At 31.4% G+C, this 20,107-nt stretch overlaps 2 protein-coding genes across 2 annotated transcripts in view; one reads left to right on the top strand and one right to left on the bottom strand.

Moving 5' to 3' along the window:
* The window catches only part of LOC127726919 (dolichyl-diphosphooligosaccharide--protein glycosyltransferase subunit 1-like), a 44,052-nt gene extending 34,800 nt beyond the window's left edge, over positions 1-9,252 (bottom strand). Inside the window, exon 1 of the mRNA XM_052234302.1 lies at positions 8,902-9,252. Within this exon, the coding sequence (XP_052090262.1) occupies positions 8,902-9,150 (249 nt within the window). The 5' untranslated portion in view covers positions 9,151-9,252. The remainder of the gene's footprint in view (positions 1-8,901) is intronic.
* Positions 9,253-9,627: 375 nt separating this feature from the next.
* The window catches only part of LOC127726929 (serine/threonine-protein kinase TBK1-like), a 37,228-nt gene continuing 26,748 nt past the window's right edge, over positions 9,628-20,107 (top strand). The window contains exons 1-8 of the mRNA XM_052234317.1: positions 9,628-9,688; positions 12,556-12,632; positions 14,380-14,496; positions 16,008-16,148; positions 16,561-16,690; positions 17,332-17,422; positions 19,210-19,300; positions 19,831-19,994. Coding sequence (XP_052090277.1) covers positions 14,380-14,496; positions 16,008-16,148; positions 16,561-16,690; positions 17,332-17,422; positions 19,210-19,300; positions 19,831-19,994 — 734 coding nt within the window. The 5' untranslated portion in view covers positions 9,628-9,688; positions 12,556-12,632. The remainder of the gene's footprint in view (positions 9,689-12,555; positions 12,633-14,379; positions 14,497-16,007; positions 16,149-16,560; positions 16,691-17,331; positions 17,423-19,209; positions 19,301-19,830; positions 19,995-20,107) is intronic.

Raw genomic sequence — 20,107 nt, 5'->3', positions numbered from 1 at the left:
CGTTTATATAACATTGATCCTCAGGAAGTTGAACATTGGCCTTATGAAAATGACCAAAGGGGATGTTGCAAACAATGTTTTGCTAACAAAGTGAGGAAAGATGTTAAAATTAAATGTAGTGGATGTGTTGTCTTTCTTTGTCTGAGCTGTTTTAGAGAATTTCACAAGATGGATTATTATATGGAAAATTATTACAAAACTACAATTTAGTGCAATAAACAAGAAAATAACAATAAAAGTAAGAATGTATTGATTTTTATTTTACTTCATTTATAAAATATAAGCATAATATTTTATTAAAACAAAAAACAAAACACAACAATAAAATCTATTTGATGAATGTTTTTAATTATTTTTTTTAAATACACCCATGTTTACAATCCGAGGCAGCCATTTTCCTTCAGGGAGAGAGATGCTGCTGTCAAAAATCTAATCAGGAATATAGTGCAGTTATCTAAAAATAGATTCAGAAGGCAATGAGTTAATGCCCTCTTCGATACGGCGGGGGCATAAAAAGTGAAAAAGCATCTGGTTCTAGTCTTAATCTGATCGAACAAAGCAAAATTTTTAAAAATAAAATGAAAGTTATAGTGTGCAGATATGCTGTATTTAAGAAACGCAGCCGTTATTACATAAAATGAAAGGTGACAGTAACTGTTCCTCAGCCAGTACAGTGATGAATTAAATTGTGAAGCAGAATATTAATTCCCAGTGTAAAAATTGTATAAGTGTTTTTGTTGGTGGTACATGCTGGAACTGTTCTACATACATCATGTGAGTTTATGGTTGTCCTATAAAGGATGTAAAAATTCATAGAACATTTCCATGTTTTAAAGAGGGTACAACAATTTCCTGAGATCTCGGATTTAATATGGTGTAATACTGCTTTTATTATCAATTATGACTATAAATTTGAGATATTTGTCTTATTTACTTAAAAACAGTCTGCGACATTAAGCGGTAGCCCGAAGACCCTGTCTAGTAAAAATCTCATCAGACTAGTGCAGAAAGCACTGGTGATTGCCCTATCTGTCTAGCGAACATCTGAAATCCTTTGCGAAATTGTAGCCAGTATTTTATTAAATCTATGAGAACAAGTTACAAGTTTGTCACCAACCTTGTTTTCATCTGTTTACTGGTATCCCTATTTTATTATATATGGGTTTTGTTACTTCTAAGGGAACCAGTTGTCAATGCGATATACCTAATTACCAACAAAATCGAGAACAAGGTTCTACCATGTGCTTGCAATAAACACAATCTATAAATACCACTCAATGTAAACAATCAAACAAGGATTCGATCTCATTCGATGCTGAAATGGAAACAGGGGGCTATCCCAGGTAAAACATTGAAAAGTTGAAAAGGCCTACACGAATACCAGGAGAAGTTTCGAGTTGAAAAAAGCTATGCAGAAAAATGAAAAATTATCTAGGCATTTTTAAACATCATTAACGAAAGTAACAATGAAGGAGGGTGTGGATGGGGGTTTACAGAATAAAGAATAATGGGCAAAAATTATAAATAATCAGGGTTCTCACTAGGGCGAGTCCATGAGTCCTTGACTCATGAAAATCTGTTTGGACTCACCATTTTTTAACTGGTGAGTCCAAAGATGCATCAAGATTGAAATATTTTGTATGAACTGAACACACATATCATCATTTTATAGCAAAAGTTTAAAAGTAATCTGAATTTAATCTCATTTCATTGCTCTATTAAGTCATGGAGACTAAAATGATAAATCATATTGCAATAAAATATCTTCTTCTTACTGTTGGACTCACCATGGCCAAAAATGACGAGTCCCTGGACTCGCCTTCAAAAATCCTTAGTGAGAACCCTGAATAATATTTTTTAGAGAAAAATTGACCCAAAAAATAAAGGATAGAGAATAATGAGGTGTTAAAATATAAATAAACAGAGAAAAATGGCATAAAAAATTAAAGAATACAGAAATGAAGGACCCCCATCCAGACCCTAATGAAGTGCCAGAGAATTAACTTTTAATATTTAAGACTAAACAAAATATGAAAGAATATGAGGAATAAACAGGTTGGGACACCCACCAATTGGTGATTTTTTCCCCCAAAAAATAACAATCCCTCAGTTGAGTAATAGTTTACTAGTGCTAAAAATGAGGATTTTTTAGCTGAGTCTTTTTACTTGAAATGGTGCAAGTTTATAGAAAAAGTATTTTTTTTCCAAAAGAACTTATAATTTTTATTGGAGGAAAGGAGAATTTTTCATCTGACCTGGAGAAAAAAACATTTTTTGATACATTTTTTTGAAAGTTATATACACTTCCAGATACAAAAATGTAACCTCAGAATGCAGGATTTAACGTCTAATTTTCCAAAATTTTCTTGGGGGAATGCCCCCAAAGCCGCCTAGCAGGTTCGAATCACTTCGTGATTCTCACTGATTTTAGGACTAGAACACATCACTTTGGGCTAGTTTTTTTTTTTTATTTCACTAGCCCCATGGGCAAGTGCTTCAAAAAAATCGAATTCATGAAGTTAAATTGTACTTTTATTCATCTATTGATTAATAAACTGTTAATACAGAGATATGTCTTGCCTGTTGGCATAAAATTCAGAAAAAGACAATCTGATGAACAGCAACATTGCTTTTTAATTCAAAGTAACTGGACCATGTCCTAGGGGGGAGGGCCTAAAAATAGTTGTCAAACTGATATGTTCTGATAGTAATGCAACTTTATACAAAATATCATTCATCTGTCACTTGTCAGATCAATGATATTTTGTATTTAGTTGCATTACTATCAGTTCATATCAGTTTGACGACTTTTTTGAGGCCCTGCCCCCTAGGACATGGTCTAGTAACTTTGAATTAATTAGCAATTTTCAATGTTGAAGTTTTCTGCTCGAGTTGGTTTGATAGAAACTACTTGTGATAGATCAATGATATTTTCTATAAACATGAGAACCGAAAGATATTACTCAAAAACTTAGCCATATATGGAATAATACTGCTTTCATAAATAATGCAAGTTTTATAGATGTATTTACACTTTTGGTAGTCCAAATAATTATGACGTCTTGAAAGGCTATTTTATTTTTTGCTTTGACGTCTTCCTGCGACGTCTTAACGCTGAAGTCATTTTTTCAGTTGGACTTTGAGAAATTACTACTTTATTAAAACGTTTAACTGATATCTCCTCAAGACGCTTCACTTCAGGAGTATAAATAGATATAAGAAGATGTGGTATGAGTGCCAATGAGACAACTCTCCATCCAAGTCAAAATTTATAAAATTAAACCATTATAGGTCAAAGTACGGTCTTCAACACAGAGCCTTGGCTCACACCGAACAGTAAGCTATAAAGGGCCCAAAAAATTACTAGTGTAAAACCATTAAAACGGGAAAACCAACGGTCTAATCTATATAAAAAACGAGAAACACTTATGAACCACATCAACAAACGACAACTACTGAACATCAGATTCCTGACTTAGGACATGTGCAAACAAATGCAGGGGGTTTAAAAGTTTTAATGGTACTAAACCTTCACCCTTTTCTGAAACAATAGTGTAACATCACAACATAGAAAGACACACTATAAAATATCAACTGAAATAGCTTAACTCAATCAAAGGACATATTAACACGAGTGAACATACACTGAACAAATAAATTTGACCTATGATACAATGCAAATACAAAATAATAAACTAAGGGAAGAATAATAAAAGTAACATGTTATATCGGTATGAAATGTTAAACAATTTAAGAAAAACAATATGCTCGAACAAAAATATCAGCCATTTGCAATAACTTTAAACACAGGTAAATGAAAATAATTTTGTTGTTAGGTATACGTGTACAGTTCCAATAGAGAAAGGAAATATTTTTACAATATAAATAATTTTGATGTTCATAGTACGAAGTGAAAATTTATAGTAGTACCAAACTCTTATCAAAGCTGGTATATAGACCAGATATAACCCTGAATAACATTAAATAACAAAAAAGCATTACAATTAGTATCAACAGGTCAAATAAACAAGAAAGTACAATTTGAGAGTACTCGCAGTTACTGACAGCTAGTTAAAAGCCAAAACAATTAATAATAAAAAATCATGCATCAGAGACTAAAATCAACAGGGATTTTTTTAGTATTTTAACGTCATGGACAGTCAAAGAAGACATGACTTGTGCAATGCCAAAAATAAATGTATCGACAGACAGTAGGATAGTTAGGAGTTTAACCTCTTTATAGATCAAAATGAACGTGGGTGTGTCTTTATACATCCCGTTTGAAAAGAATACAAATTTAGTTATGTTTTAATTTGCTGATGACAAAATCGATATTAGTGCCAATGTAAACTATATTCAAAGATCTAATTACAACATTGGTAAGATAACCTTTACCAATAAGTTTATTTAAAGGTTCCATGAGTTTACACAGATTACATAGTGATTTCCATGCTTTAAGTACAATATTACCGTAAAATTTAGGATGTGAAATACCGTTTTTAATCAGTTTTCTACAGGTACAGCCAAATTTACTAATCAAATCTTTGTATCTAAAAAAGAACTTAGCAAAAGTTTTACGTAATTTATGGTAACAAAATATCGTCTCTTTTGTCGTAAATTTTCGTATGGAGTTTTTCTTTAGAGATTGAAATGTCCAAATCCAGAAAAGGACAACTACTGCTGTTTATGTTAGATTTAGTTAAAGTAAGTTCTATTGGGTAAATTTCGGTAGTATATTTAGAGAACTCTGGATTATTTAACGAAAAAATATCATCTAGATAACGGAAGGTATTGTTGAATGTATCAACCAAATGTAACAATGACGTGTCTTTACTGAGTTTGATCATAAACTGAGATTCATAGCAATACAGGAATAAATCTGCTATTAAAGGGGCGCATATACATTTTTGCACCGAACTCAGTAAAATTTGACGAACCTGAATTTCCGGATAACATAAAACAAACGTTCTGGAAATTTGAGTCTGTCAAATTTTACCGTGTTTGGTGCAAAAATTTATTTTATACTCTCCTTAACTAAAGTGAAATCAGCGAACTGTTTTAAAAAAAGCAGAAGATTCTCATCTGCCTCTGTGGCATTATAACTTATTTCATCATTACTTTGTGAAATTATTGGAAATATTTTGCACAAAACAAACACATAAAATATAAGAATTTGTATACAGTACCATTCAAACGGATCAGCTCTCCCACACCCTACACCAAGGAAAATTTCGGAGTCACTCCGAGAAACTCCGATATTCCTCCCAAACTGTTGGGAGGAATTTAGGAGCTATCCCTTACAAAATCGCTTAAATGTTATTTCTGATAGCGAGCTCACTCCAAACACCGAGGAATTAATTGCCCTAATCCTACTTTAATCTATGCCGGCACACGACTGATAGGGTATTGGATTACCTGAAGTCATAAACAATTATATTTCCGGTCTACTGTACCAGTTTACATGTAAGTGTCAAACAAGTGTATAATTTTAAATGTCTTTTTATATTGGTTAAGTTTAATTTTTGTGTTAAAAATAAGTTAAAATATTTTCGTATTTCTTGCTTGCTAATCTAAAAATATCTTTACCTAAATGGACTTGCTTGTTTAAAAAAAAACGGACATTACCAAAAAAGGTTTATAAAATTTTGTGGAAAATGTGGAAAAAAACGTGAAATTCTACTTCAAAGCTGAATAAATATAAGCAGTTTAAAGAAAATAACGTGTCTCAAAGTTTTGTATACGAGAAAATATTATTCACCATTCGTTATGCTTAATAAGTCTACGGCATTTTCGTTTTACGATTATCTAATTGCTTGAAACAAAAGATTTAAAAGCAAAATGTTGTTGTTAGTTCTTTCAATTGCATTAAAGTTTTATAAAAAAACATTTACAAAAAGGGACATACTTGTGTAAAAATAAATGGAAACTACTGCTGATTAAATGTGAGCAGTTTAAAGAAAATTACGTGTCTCAAAGTTTTGTATATACTATATACAAGTAAAAGAGAAAATATTATTCAACATTCGTTATGCATAATAAGACTACGGCATTTTCTTTTTACGATTTGTTGGCATTGCTTTAGGATAATAATACATTTCGGCTACAACAGGAATATTTCCACAGCTGCACAATGACTCGTCTTTGCAAAATATTTATCTCAGTGTGACTTCGCTCACAATATTAAATGCTAAAAATAGCTGACATCAATTTTATCCACAGCACGAGATCTTTATATGGCGGGAAATAATATCATGTACCAGTAAATTCTGGTGACCTCTCTGAACGACCGTGGGAAAATTCATTCAGGTTTTTAAAGTTGCTTTGTATTAATGATTGACATTTTAGTACGTTAGAATTGAGGCTCTAGAAGGTCCTTTTACAATTGATTAACCGGAATCTCAAATATAATCCTTTTCCGAATAAACGAACACACGTCTTCTTTAACTATTTTATTTTTTTTATGTTTTATCAGTCAAAATCTACCTGAACATTATTTATACATCCATGGCCAACAATATAAATTTATTGTAGATGAAAACACGATGCATGTCGTTAAGTTGGGCGTTGGTAGAGATCCTCTGTGAAAATATGTAGATCGTTAAAATCCTGTCCACTTATATTTTCTTGTAGCATCTGGGTACACGATATAATTTCATTTGAATATTTTTCGGATATATATTTGATTTTTTTCTATAGTAATTGTTGAAATAGTTCATTTTATTTCATTTCGCCAAGGACTTTTAACGAGCAGTAAAATACGGATTGCGCTCATCCAATTTTTTTTTTTTTTAAATAATCAAAAATCAATAACAGAGATAAACGATGATTTTTTTCCATATAATTAATTAAGTTGGGAATGTTGTGTTGTGTCTGGGCGGGGAATTTCTCTCTGTTTTGTTTTCATGAATAAAGGGCATGCATACAAAACTTATTCCCTTTGTTCAACCAAGTTACCATAGATGTGTCTTTTCGGAATTCAAATAATTCAAGTTGGTCATGTACCGAGGTAGTGAAACATAAAATTTTACATTGCAAAATAAATATGCACCTGAAATTGCTTACTGAGTAAGTCATAAAAGATTCTAATTGTGGTAAAATCGTCTTTGTTGAAAGAACTGACCAGACTATAATAGAAATACAAAATAAGTTTTTTCTTCGTATTTTTATTCGTTTGTACGTTTTATTTCAAATGACAATGCCATAAGGCAATAAACTGCTTCGCTGAGCGCAGCTAGATACGCCCGCAGAGGTCCAACCCTGAACAGTTGGGACAAAAATGGACACAATATTCAAGCTTGATTCAGGTCCGAATTTGGATTGTAATTAAATATTTGACATATTATAGGTTTCTGAATAAATGTAGTCAAAGATCTTGAAATTGGTTATATGAATTGAATTTATATTCAATTAAAGATTTCTTGCTGTTGTGCAATACTTAGTAAATCTGTTGTCAGACTATTCTCAATTTTATAAACAAATAAAGTTCAATTAATTCTCAATGTCATATTAGAAATTTATGAAAATAAAAAGGGAGCTTACATCAATAGATATAAACAATTCACCAAAGTTTCATGAGAATTGGTGACAGCATTTTTGAGTTATTGTCTAAAAACTGGAAAATCACCCCTTTTTTTAATGAATAAAACCCCATAACTCAGAAATGTAAAATGTAAATTTTATAAAATTCTAAAGGGGGCTTACATCAATACATACAAACAATTCACCAAAGTTTCATTAGAATTGCTGAAAGCATTTTTGAGTTTTTGTCCGAAAACTGGAAAATCCCCCCTTTTTTCATGAATAAAACCCTGCAACTCGGAAACGTAAAATCTAAAATTTATAAAAATTGAAAGGGAGCTCATGTCAATAGATATAAACAATTCACCACAATTTCTTGCAAGTTGGTGAAAGCATTCTTGAATTATTGTCCAAAAACTGGAAAATCCCCCTTTTTTTAATGAATAAAACCCCATAACTGGGAAACGTAAAATCTAAATTTTATAAAAAACGAAAGGGAGCTCACATCAATAGATATAAACAATTCACCAAAGTTTTATGCAAATTGGTTAAAGCATTTTTGAGTTAATGTCCGACATGTTAACGACGGACAGAGGTATACCATAATACGTCCCATAAACAGGCGTATAAAAACATTTAAGAATAATTATCTTATGCTGAATGTTAATGTCACATCTTTATCTGTCAAAGAAAGGAAAACATTTGTTAAAATTTTAATACCGTGTTTTAAAGAACACAGGTGCAATCAAGATCGATTAAATGTACATAGGAAAATAATCTGGCTAATCAGATAATGTTGTCACGCGTCGTTAATTTTTAGGACATCCGATGGGCAATAAACCAATTAACAGCCACACAGTGTTGGGAGAGAATCTTTGGAGGAAATAAGGAGTATAATCTGCCGTATGCTGTGTGACTCTGAAAAACACGGAAATCGGAAAAAACCGATCTCAAATCGATTCGTTTATATGGTACTGTATATGCAAAAATGTCTAGTTGTCAATGAAAATTTTATGGTTAAATTAGGTCTCAAAGTTGAGAAATTCCCTCTCCAAGTTCAACCAAAAAAATGGCTTCAGCGTTATGACATCGCAGGAAGGCGTTAAAGTATAAAAATAAAATAGCCTTTCAAGACGTCATAATTTCGCGATTACACTTTTGGGTATGTAGACTTGTAGTTGTTAAATCAATGGTCTCAGAATGCCCCTAGATTTACATGAAAGTGTAAATACATTTATAGAATGTTTGCACGTTTTGATGTTTGTAATGTTTTACTTGCTTTTGTTTTGTATGTTTTAAAAGCTCTTGTAATGAGTTGTATACCGATTTGAAATCAAGCTTAAGTCTTATTTATAATTTACAAGCCAGTGGTTTTGAACTCACCGAAGCACCGATGAAAGATAAATATTTCTGCAGTGAAGGTTCTATTGCATACAAAAACGATTTAGCTGCCACTTTTCCTGTATTTTCAACTGTCAGTGATGATGCTGATTTTACAAGGTGAGACGAAATATCAATCTTCCTTTCAGCTTTGCTAATGACAATTGACGGATTAATAGCGTCCTTGTTTACATTGCATCTTACAATAAGAATGCAACATAATAAAGACAAATTAACAAACAGGCGATTCATGTCAAACTGACAATGGATGATACACGATTAATTTAACTCTCTGGAACCGGCTTTCTCGGCTTCCCAAATTTTCTTTCGCAGGAAGTAATACGTGTCGGTAAAGGACAACTCGGTCCAAATGGTGCTCGGACTGTTTGTCTACTTTCAAAAATACGGATATTGTCGTATCCTTCTCGGTGACGAACGATATCTTATTATCTTCCGGTGATGTCCCGTCTTTATCCAAAAAATTGGGTTTTCCATTAGATATAAATACATTTACTGGTAATTCCTCAAAAATGTATATAGATAAGGTAACACCCAATAAAACAATCCCATTTATCCAAAACAAAGTAAGACGTAAAACGGTTTTACATAATTTGTGTATCATATGTTTATACGGTTTATACGCCGTAAATAATCATTAATGAGGATCGGTCACGATAACAATCATTGTTCTGAATTTTGTTTTACATTTATAATTACTAATAAATTATACCATAAATAATGCCTAATCACAGAGGGTACGAGATTGCAAGGCTTCACTCTTTCCTAAACTGTAAGTTCTTCTGGCTGGAATACAGAAAACTTCCTTAGACACTGCATTGTGTTTTCAGATTTTTTTCCCTTTGATATCTAAACTTTATTATTTAGTTGATATAATTTTTAATTTTATGTATTTCTATACTATGTACTAAATTGAGCCTTTACCAATTGTTTTAATTGCGTTTGTGCTAATAAAATATTGTCTATTGTAATTTAAAACATGAACAATTTTTTGTGTTTTATCCTGGATCTTATCAGTAATTAAGAATATATAGCAAAAGACCCTTGAACCATATGCTTGGTTGATTATCTTAAATATATATTTTTATTTAAGGCAAACCAATCAGTAAATGTTTTTTTCCCAAGTTAACCATGTTATTTTGATATCTAGGTTAAAATACACGCTTGTATATATATAATGTTCAAGTAGAATGAGGTGGTGTTATTTATATTCAGGTTTAATTATAGCAACTAGCAAAACAAAAGTTGTTTTAAACATAATATACAGAAAACAATTTGTGAATATACATAACATATATATATGAGAACCATGGTACAGTTTTGTGATACTGCATTCAGTTATAGTAGTTTTGTTATTGTACATAAAACATTCTATTTAATTTATGCAAGGATGGACTTTTAATGCTTCCTTATTTACCAGGAAGCTGATACATTCAAATAACAGCCAAACAAAAATGTTGAATTTAAAAAAAAAGAAAATCCTTTAATAGGATGTATATTGTAATATTTAAATGTGGTGTTTGCATTGAAAAATCATTGATCACAGAAACTTTCATTTCACTACAGGTAATCAATCACACACATGCTGTACATCATACCACAATCACATTTTTGCATACTGCTTTTGTCTGTCAGAATATGTATATTTTTATCCTCTTCTCGTGGGTTTTCGTGCTATTAAGAATGCATTGTGACGTCACAATTTCCATTGAAAAAGCATACATAGACTAGTATGAATTCGTATCACGTATGAAAACATATGATATGACCATATACACTGTATGTACAAATTATGTATTTTGAAAACAATTGCAGAAATAGGTAACATTGTTATTGGTGCCCACTGTGGAACTGCATCTTAATATGGAAACAATTTATATTATCAAATATATAATTATGTACCGTTTTACCTGTAACCTGTTTACAAATGATATTTTGTCAGTGAAATAGTTCTTCCTTTTTGATCCCTATTTTCACTTTTGCACCTTACATTATTTTCAATAACTGAACATGATGAGTATATGAGCAACCATCTCCAACTAAGATGAAATAATAGGTCACATGCATACAGATCTAATTGAGGCGAACTATTATCTGGCAATCAAATAATGTATCAGTGGATTTGTGCGGCTTATTTTGACAAAGTTGAACAAAAGTTATCTAAAAATTATACATTAGGGCAACTGTAATATCTGTTTTCTTGATGTAAAAAATAATGGGTGTCATTGACTTTGATTTTGCTGTATAAGCGTTAATGAATTGCTAGAATGTGTGTGATATTTATTCAGTCAACATGGTCAACTTTCAAATCCACAGGCCTGGAGCACAACTTATCAAAGATTTAAGTTTAGATTCTATTGTCTTAAAGAAGTGATTTTGTATCCAGCCATGTTGGATCTATGTGATTAATCCAGAAATTCAAATTATTTGAAATAGTGCAGAGTTCTGAGTTGAATACAAATCATGAATCTAATAATGTATATTATGACTTGCAGAGAGAAGATGCAATATGATTGCCAATGAGGTAACTCTCCATCAGAGACCAAATTACATAGAAGTTAACAAGTATAGATCACTGCACGGCCTTCAACAATGAACAAAACCCATACCCCATAGTAAGCCCAGAAGTGACAAATGAAAAACAATTCAAACGAGAAAATTAACAGCTTAATTATGGACAAAACATTAAACAAAAACAAATATGATATATACAGCAACAAATGACAACCACTGAATCACAGGCTCCTGACTTGGGACAGACACATACAGAATGTGTTGGGGTTAAACGTGTTTGCTGGCGCCAAACCCTCCCCCTAACCTGGTTTTACAGTACAACATAAGAACAAACTACATGTATAAAGGGCTTAACTCTTCAGATCAATACAAATCACATAAAAAACCTATCAAAAACATAAAAGATTGACACAAAGTACAGATCAGAGAGTACTCAGTTACTGACAGCTAGTTCAAAGCCACTAACAACTAATAAAAATAATTATGTATCTAAGACTAAAATATTTAAAATCAGTAAACATCCAACATCCAATGCATTTTGTGTAAAGATGTCATTAACAATCAGAGAAAAACATCCAGTTTTTTTTTTTGAAATTTGGATGCAATTCCAAATGCTTAAGATGCATAAAAAATGTTTCAAAAATCTGAGAGAGATATAATGTATTATTATTTTCTGTTGTTTCCCTTTTTAAGAAAATATAAAAGAGATAAGGTACAAGATTGATTTTTCCTAAGATCTTTGTCAATTTTCATGTTTGCAAAGAAAAATATACATTCCTGGTTCTCATTTCACAATATTTCATGTTCCTCGGAACCCTTTCCAAATTTTTTTCAGAAGTTTTGATAAAGCATTCTTTAGTGAATGCATTTTCAACCTGTAAAAAAAATGTTGTCCGTATAGTAGTATTTGAGATAGTTAATTATAATATAAAGGAAAATCTCATTTTCTTGATGAAATTGTTTGATTTGCTCAACAATGTGACAATGTCATAAAACTTTTCTCCAATTGCATCATTACTGCCACTGTGTATGGTGTAATGACTATCGTATGCCCTTTTTTCTATTGAATAGATTATTTGTGTTAATGATAAAACAGTGAATATTATATGTTATATATATTTTCAGATATGTAACTAGTTCTTCAAAACTGATTGATGTAGAAATATTTATCTTCTAAATATGATCATGAAGAAAAAAATAGTGTGAGTTCATCTATAAATATAAGGAGATATTGTATGAACTATCAACCAAAAACAAACAGACAATAATTTACTTAACAACATGTTGCTGTATTGCCTTCAGCAATGAGCAATTCGATAATGTATCTTTATAAAAGACCATGGGATTACAAAATTTGAAACGATTCAAAAAGGAAAATGACAATCTGATTTGAATATATCGCATTAAACAACAAACAACTATATATGACCATGATGACAGACAACAATAACATCACTGGACTACAAACTCTTGGGTTTGGACAGGCACATACATTTAAGGAATATGGCAGAGTTAATATGTTTTGTGTTCATATTAACAAAATAATAAAACAATGTTTAATATGTGTTGATGAAAACTCAAATGTTTGTTTTAAAGCAGCTTAACTATAACAATCTAAAAGTGTTCTACTTTTACCCAATATACAAATTACATCAATATTTTTAGAAATATCTCTAGAAGCAAAATATTATGTTTCCTAAGGCTAATTTGCAATATCTTATTTAAGAATTAAATGCTTCTTTTATAATTTTATTTGGGTGTAAAAGCGCTGACCGAAGCACATTTTGAATAAAGCGCAGAAGCTCTTCATTCTTAAAATGTGCGCATGATCAAAGCTTTTACAACCCTATAAACATGATAAAATAATAAAAAGAAGCTGTCAATTCTTATAATTACATTTTTATGGTACAACCATTGAATTGGGTTTTATATCAAGCTTTTTTTTTGTTTTCTATGCATTGTTTTAACATTGTCAAGGATAGTACGTGAAGTCACAGCTGTTGTATTTTATACAGAAATAAAATTTTAAATTATACTCCGTTTGGTGAACCAACGCCTGTGTGAATCATTTCGATAGAGTCTCTGAAGTGGATACCTTGGTATGCAGGGTTGTCAAATTATGCAAATGAATGCAACATTTAAATAATACTCAAAATTGACAACAACACTTCAAATGGTCTGCACTTTTATTTGCTATGGTCTACATGTTTCGCCTGCAAGGCAGGCATCATCAGGACAATTTTCATACAGAATTTAATTACTGAAGTACTCGAAGTGGTACATTGAATTTGACGTTGTCAAGGTGAGAGAAACAATGAAAAGTGAATAACAATAAAGAGTTATAAATAGATAAGATAAATATAGCAAAATAAAGTTTGTTTACAATGTAACTTGAGTTCGTTTTACTTTTATATGATACATGACATTGTTCTAAAGGCTTGGTATCTAAATGGACGATCTTCTCATGGTTCCTACCACTTCGCAAGGCTTCTCTTTCAACCTGGCCATTGTTGGATGTTACTACTTCCTGGCGCGTCGGCAACAATGGGAAGATTTTGGTGGCCGCTAATGGAAAATAAAATTGTCAAAAATTGTTATTATTAGAATGCTGCACGATTGTTGTCAGCCAATCAAAATTACAGATTCTAATGAAACATACATGTAATGTAATTATTGTTAATGAGAAGAAATGGAAACAAGACAATTTAGAGAGTATTTACATTTGAATATTTAAGCAAATGCCCTATTAAATAGGCTTCTGATTTTCAAAATACCTACATGTAATATTAAATCTCAAGTAAAATAGGACCTATATTTTAAAAATGACTCTAGGTTACAATCAAGTGACATTCTTAACTTCTTATTTCTTTAATTCTAATCAATAAATTATAATAAGCAATATTAAAGAAGAAAAAATGTATAATTTAAAACTGTGATGTAATATTTCAGATGTCATTATCTAACAAAGAAAATAAAAATTGGAAATCAACAGAAACATTCAGCTGGAACGAAGGGGATGTCCTAGGGAAAGGTGCAACAGCTGTTGTATACAAGGCCAGAAGAAGGGTATTTTAAAACATTTGTATAAGATATGATTTGCCAGTATTTTCATAAGCTCACCATAAGCCAAGAGCTTTTATCATCGATTGCATCTGTTTATAGATATAAGAAGATGTGGTATGAGTGCCAATGAGACAACTCTCCATCCAAGTAAAAATTTATAAAAGTAAGCCATTATAGGTCAAAGTATGGTCTTCAACACGGAGCCTTGGCTCACACCGAACAGCAAGCTATAAAGGACCCCAAAAATTACTAGTGTAAAACCATTCAAACGGGAAAACCAACGATCTAATCTATATAAAAAACAAGAAACACATATGAACCACATCAACAAACGACAACTACTGAACATCAGATTCCTGACTTACGACAGGTACAAACAATTGCAGCGGGTTTAAACGTTTTAATGGTACCAAACCTTCACCCTTATCTGAAACAATAGTGTAACATCACAACATAGAAAGACACACTATAAAATATCAATATGTCTGTCTTACATTATAAATTCCATTAGATATCTTTAACTCTGAAATCAAATTTGGGCCAAACATGGTATGAATGATCCCTCTGATTATCAAAATCGGTGTATTAACCAAATTACTAGTAAATTCACTTTTTAGCTCACCAGGCCATTATGGCCAGGTGAGCTATTGCCATTACTAGGCGTCTGTCTTTGTCTTAAACTTTTTCAAAGATCTTCTCTTCTGAAACTTCTAAACAAATTTCTAACAAACTGGAGTATCTAGTATAAAGTTTGTGTTTGTTATTCTGGTCAGTCAACAAACATTGCTGCCATGGCTACAAATAGAACTTTGGAGTGAAATGCATTGATATCTTGAAAACCATAATATATTAAAAGAAAATTTGACCGGAAAACATGCTCCAAATGTAAAGATCTACTTATCTGCTATGTTAACCAAAAGATCTTGTTACATTAATTGTATCAATTTATTTTTGGCAAAAATGCTTGGTGAGCAATACAGGCTCCTGGGGGCCTCTTCTTTGGAAACCTACATAGCCACCATTTCTATCAAAGAGCTTAACGCTTGGTTCACAAGTATATTTATGGTGTTAACTTTTTCAATTATATGTGATAAAATATGAAACATGGAGAATAATGGTCAAAATAAATAAAGATTAGAGAAAATGGTATAAAAAATTAAAGAATAAAGAAAAGATAGGCCCCATCCAGACCCTCGTGCATGGAGTCCTATTGAAAATTTTGATTCAATATTACCTGTTCATAAATTAAATGGAGGCTGCATAAGAAAAAAGAAACTGAACTTATACAAAAATGAATTTTCAAAACTTTATGTAGAAAGAGGTTATGATATTTCTTCTTGCCCCTCTTAAAAATAAAGAAATAAGTGGTTGAAATGTGAGTGAAACATAAGAATACCATGATGTTCATACCGATCAATATAATTTTTTTTTTTAAATTCCAATTATCAAATGAATAATCAGAAAAGGAAACAATAACTCCAACATGTAGTAATCATGATAATATTCTTTTTTAGCCAAATGGTTGTGTGTGTGCAGTGAAATATTTTCATGAACGAGTATCTCATCATTTTGCCTCAGTAGCTTTAAGGGAGATAGATCTATTGAAGAAGTTAGATCACAGAAATGTTATCACCATTTATGCAGTGGAAAGAGATGTAAGTTAACTTAAATGAATAGTCCTATTATTGTATTGCCTGTGTATTAAAGATACCATGTAAGATTCTATTTTGATCTTTTCCATTGTCATCATCACATTTTTGTTAATCTTCATCAAATTAACTTAATTTGGGCATACTCTGCTAGAGGAATTTGAATTAGTGTACAATATTTCAGGTAAAATTCAATTCATTGTCAAATTCTAATAAACAGTATAGAATATTTTTACCACATTTGGGTTAGCATGACCTACATTTCATGTTTTAATACTTTGGTTATGTTTCAAATTCATAACATTATAAGATAAACATCCACACCACTAGTACTACATTCTATTTTTAAAGCCAGAATATGCCTATACATGTTTTACTTAAAAGGATTCGTGAACTTTTATAATAACTTTTTTTCCAGTCACCATCAGGAAATTATGTCATGGGGATGGAGTTATGTGAGGGAGGAAGTTTATACTCTATGTTAGACCAGCCAAAATATTCCTATGGTTTACCAGAAGAGGAATTTCTAGTTGTGTTGTTTGACATTGGTAAAAACTTTAATTATAGATATTACATTAAGGGAATCAACTAGTTTACCTTCTCATTACCAGATGCTGGAGTTTAAAAAAAAGAATTCAAATATCTGCACATTGATCAATTATCTAATGACCCTGACACTTCATTATATATTTGATGGTTCATTGATAGAACTTTGATTGATTGATTGGTGGTTCCTTTACCTCCACTGGCAAATATTTCATGCATAGTCATGATGGTAGAGATAATTGATGCCATTGCACAATACCAAATTTCCCTCCAGGCACAAATAAGTAACGACACTGCTATTCAATGCTAAAATTTTTAGAATGAAGCTGATAAGAATTTTCTAAAACCAGACTGAATAAAGATATTGAATGATATTTATACAGAATAGGCATTTATTTATTAAATTCCAGTCAAAAAGTATCAGTGACAATGGTATCAAACAAAACATTAATGCTATTTATCTTTTTTTCTGTTGGGTCTTATTCACAGTATTATAATAGGATAATAACCTAACAAGCAGATATTAAGAATTTTGATAAGCTCAAACAAGGTTTAAATTTATCAATAACTAGACATTTTTTTTAATCTTTTCCAAGTGTTTTTTTAACCTCCTTATTTATTCTTGTTCCATGTGTGTTTTCAGCAAGTGGAATGCAGTATTTACGACAGATGGGAATTATTCACAGAGACTTAAAACCAGGAAATATAATGAGGTTTATAGATGATACAGGGCAGTAAGTATACTATTGTAATCTTATAGGGAGAGACACTTTGGTCTTGCATGTAAAACAATTGTGTGTATTTAATGTTAAATCATTTCATTTTTGTCGAGCCTGCGACTTCTGTCGCAGAAAGCCAGACATAGGGATAGTGATCCAATGGCGGCGGAGACAGTGGCGTTAACTAACAACTTAAAAGCTTAATATATCAGAAGGTAGAAGACCTGGATGCTTCATACTTTGTTCATAGATGTCTCATGATATGAAGTTTCCGTCTGTCATATGTACATTGTTCTTGACCTCGTTTTCATGGTTCAGTGACTACTTGAAAAAAGAGTTAAGATTTTTTGTAATGTTAATTTCTCTCTTATTATGAGTAATAGGATAACTATATTTAGTATGTGCTTACCTAGCAAAGTCCTCATGCCTGTCAAACAGTTTTCACTTGACCTGGACCTCATTTCATGGATCAGTGAACAAGGTTATGTTTTATATAGTCCATATCTCAGATACAATAAGCAATAGGTCTACTATATTTGGTGTATGGAAGGATTGTAAGGTGTACATGTCTAACGTGCAGGTGTCATCTGACCTTGACCTCATTTTCATGGTTCAGTGGTCAAAGTTAAGATTTTGTGTTTTGGTCTGTTTTTCTAATACTGTATGCAACAGGTCAACTATATTTGGGGTATGGAAATATTTTACCATGTTCTCATTTTCACTTTTCATTGCTCAATGTTAAGTTTTTGTGTTTTGGTCTGTTTTATTTAAACTATAAGCGATAGGTCAACTATATTTGGTGTATGGAATGATTGTAAGGTGTATCTGTCTATCTGGCAGGTATCATCTTACCTTGACCTCATTTTCATGGTTCATTGGTCAGTGTTAAGGTTTCCTGGTTCAGTTTGTTTCTTAGATACTATAAGCAATATGTCAACTATATTTGATCCATGGAATGATTTTAAGGTGTACCTGTCTGTCTGGCAGGGTTCATCTGACCGTGACCTCATTTTCATGGTTCATTGGTCAATATAAAGTTTTCATGGTTTGGTCTGTTTCTCCTATCCTATAATCAATAGGTCAACTATATTCAGTTTATGGAATGATTGTAAGGTGTACATTTATTCCCCGGCTTGGTTTATCTGACCCTGATCTCATTTTCTTGGATCATGTTAATATGATACTTTATATTTAGGACTTTCAACATAAAATCAATGGTTAGTAAAGCAGGCGAGACATTTCAGCATGTGCACTCTTGTTAACTTTTCATACCTAGTGAAAAATATTTAGTTAAAATAAGAAGCCAAGATAGCATTACTTATGTTTAGTATTTGTCAGAGAAAAAGTACTCGGCTTTATAAAAAATAAGAAGATATGGAGTGATTGCCAATGAGACAATTCTCCACCACAGACGAAATGACGTAGAAGTTAACAACTCTAGGAGACTAACGGCCTTCAACAATGAGCAAAACCCACACTGCACAGCAAGCTCTAAAAGGCCCCCTAATGACAAACGAAAACAATTCAAACAAGAAAACTATTGGACTTATTTATGTACAAAATAATAACAGATATGATATACAGCAACAAACAACAACCACTGAATAACTGGAATAATTTTTCTTCAAATGCAAATCATTTCTCATTTAGGTTTAATGAAACTTATGTTTACATCAGCAATTTCTCAAATGAATTTGAAAATTTGCCTGGATCTATTTTGTTTAAATTAATTAAAGTATCAATACCTTATACAATTATATTCATACATTTTATAAATTCAATAAAGAGAAAGTTTTTTTTAGGTCCATCTATAAACTGACTGATTTTGGAGCTGCTAGACAATTAGATGACGAAGAAAATTTTACATCTATTTATGGAACAGAAGAATACTTGGTAAGACTCTTTATCCCTGTTCTAATGGATTTCAAAAAGAAATAATACCTTAGAACTTGAGAAAATGTACAAATTTGAATTTGATTATTCCACAACACTTCATGAATGGTTTTGCTCCATAAATGCCATGGCAAAACATAACATCATAAAAAACGAAAACTTCAAATTGAATCCTTAATGTTACTAAAAATAGCTGAATCATGAAATCTTTATTAGCTCAAGTGCTTTCTTCCTTTGGGAGAGTCAATAGTCAGGCAAAAAACAAATAAAAAAAGTAGGGACAGTATATAAACATTGTGAAACCAGTTTTGCAAGTCAATTTTTCCCATATAAATCTAATATCTGGTGTCAATTATATAGTTTAAAAAGTAGTTAACAATAATTTGATAATTTTCCAAATAGATAAACTTTCTATAAACTTATATATTTATATCGCATTTTAGAAAATTCAGTACTTTCCTTGATTTTAATGACATTATACATTATAATCTTGCATATAGAAAATATAGAATAAGTTTTTTCTTTTGAAGGATCCAAACATGTATGAGAAAGCTGTTCTACGAAGACATTCAGTACCGTACCAAGAGTTTGATGCTAGTGTTGATATCTGGTCTCTTGGAGTCACAATATACCATGTGGCAACAGGCCACTTACCATTTCAGCCATATGGTGGCAGGTCAAATAGCCAGACCATGTAAGATTTTGCTTTGACTTGGGTCTCTTATTTTCATTTATTGATTTACTGCCTAAATTTTTTTGATTTACAAGCAAAATAAAAATGGTTTAAAAGGTTTTTGTCTCGTCTGC

The sequence above is a fragment of the Mytilus californianus genome, unplaced genomic scaffold (assembly GCF_021869535.1).
Source record: "Mytilus californianus isolate M0D057914Y unplaced genomic scaffold, xbMytCali1.0.p SCAF_19, whole genome shotgun sequence".
NCBI classification, from domain to species: domain Eukaryota; kingdom Metazoa; phylum Mollusca; class Bivalvia; order Mytilida; family Mytilidae; genus Mytilus; species Mytilus californianus.
The sequence above is the reverse complement of the archived record's forward strand: the minus strand, read 5'-3'. Positions and strand labels throughout refer to the sequence as shown.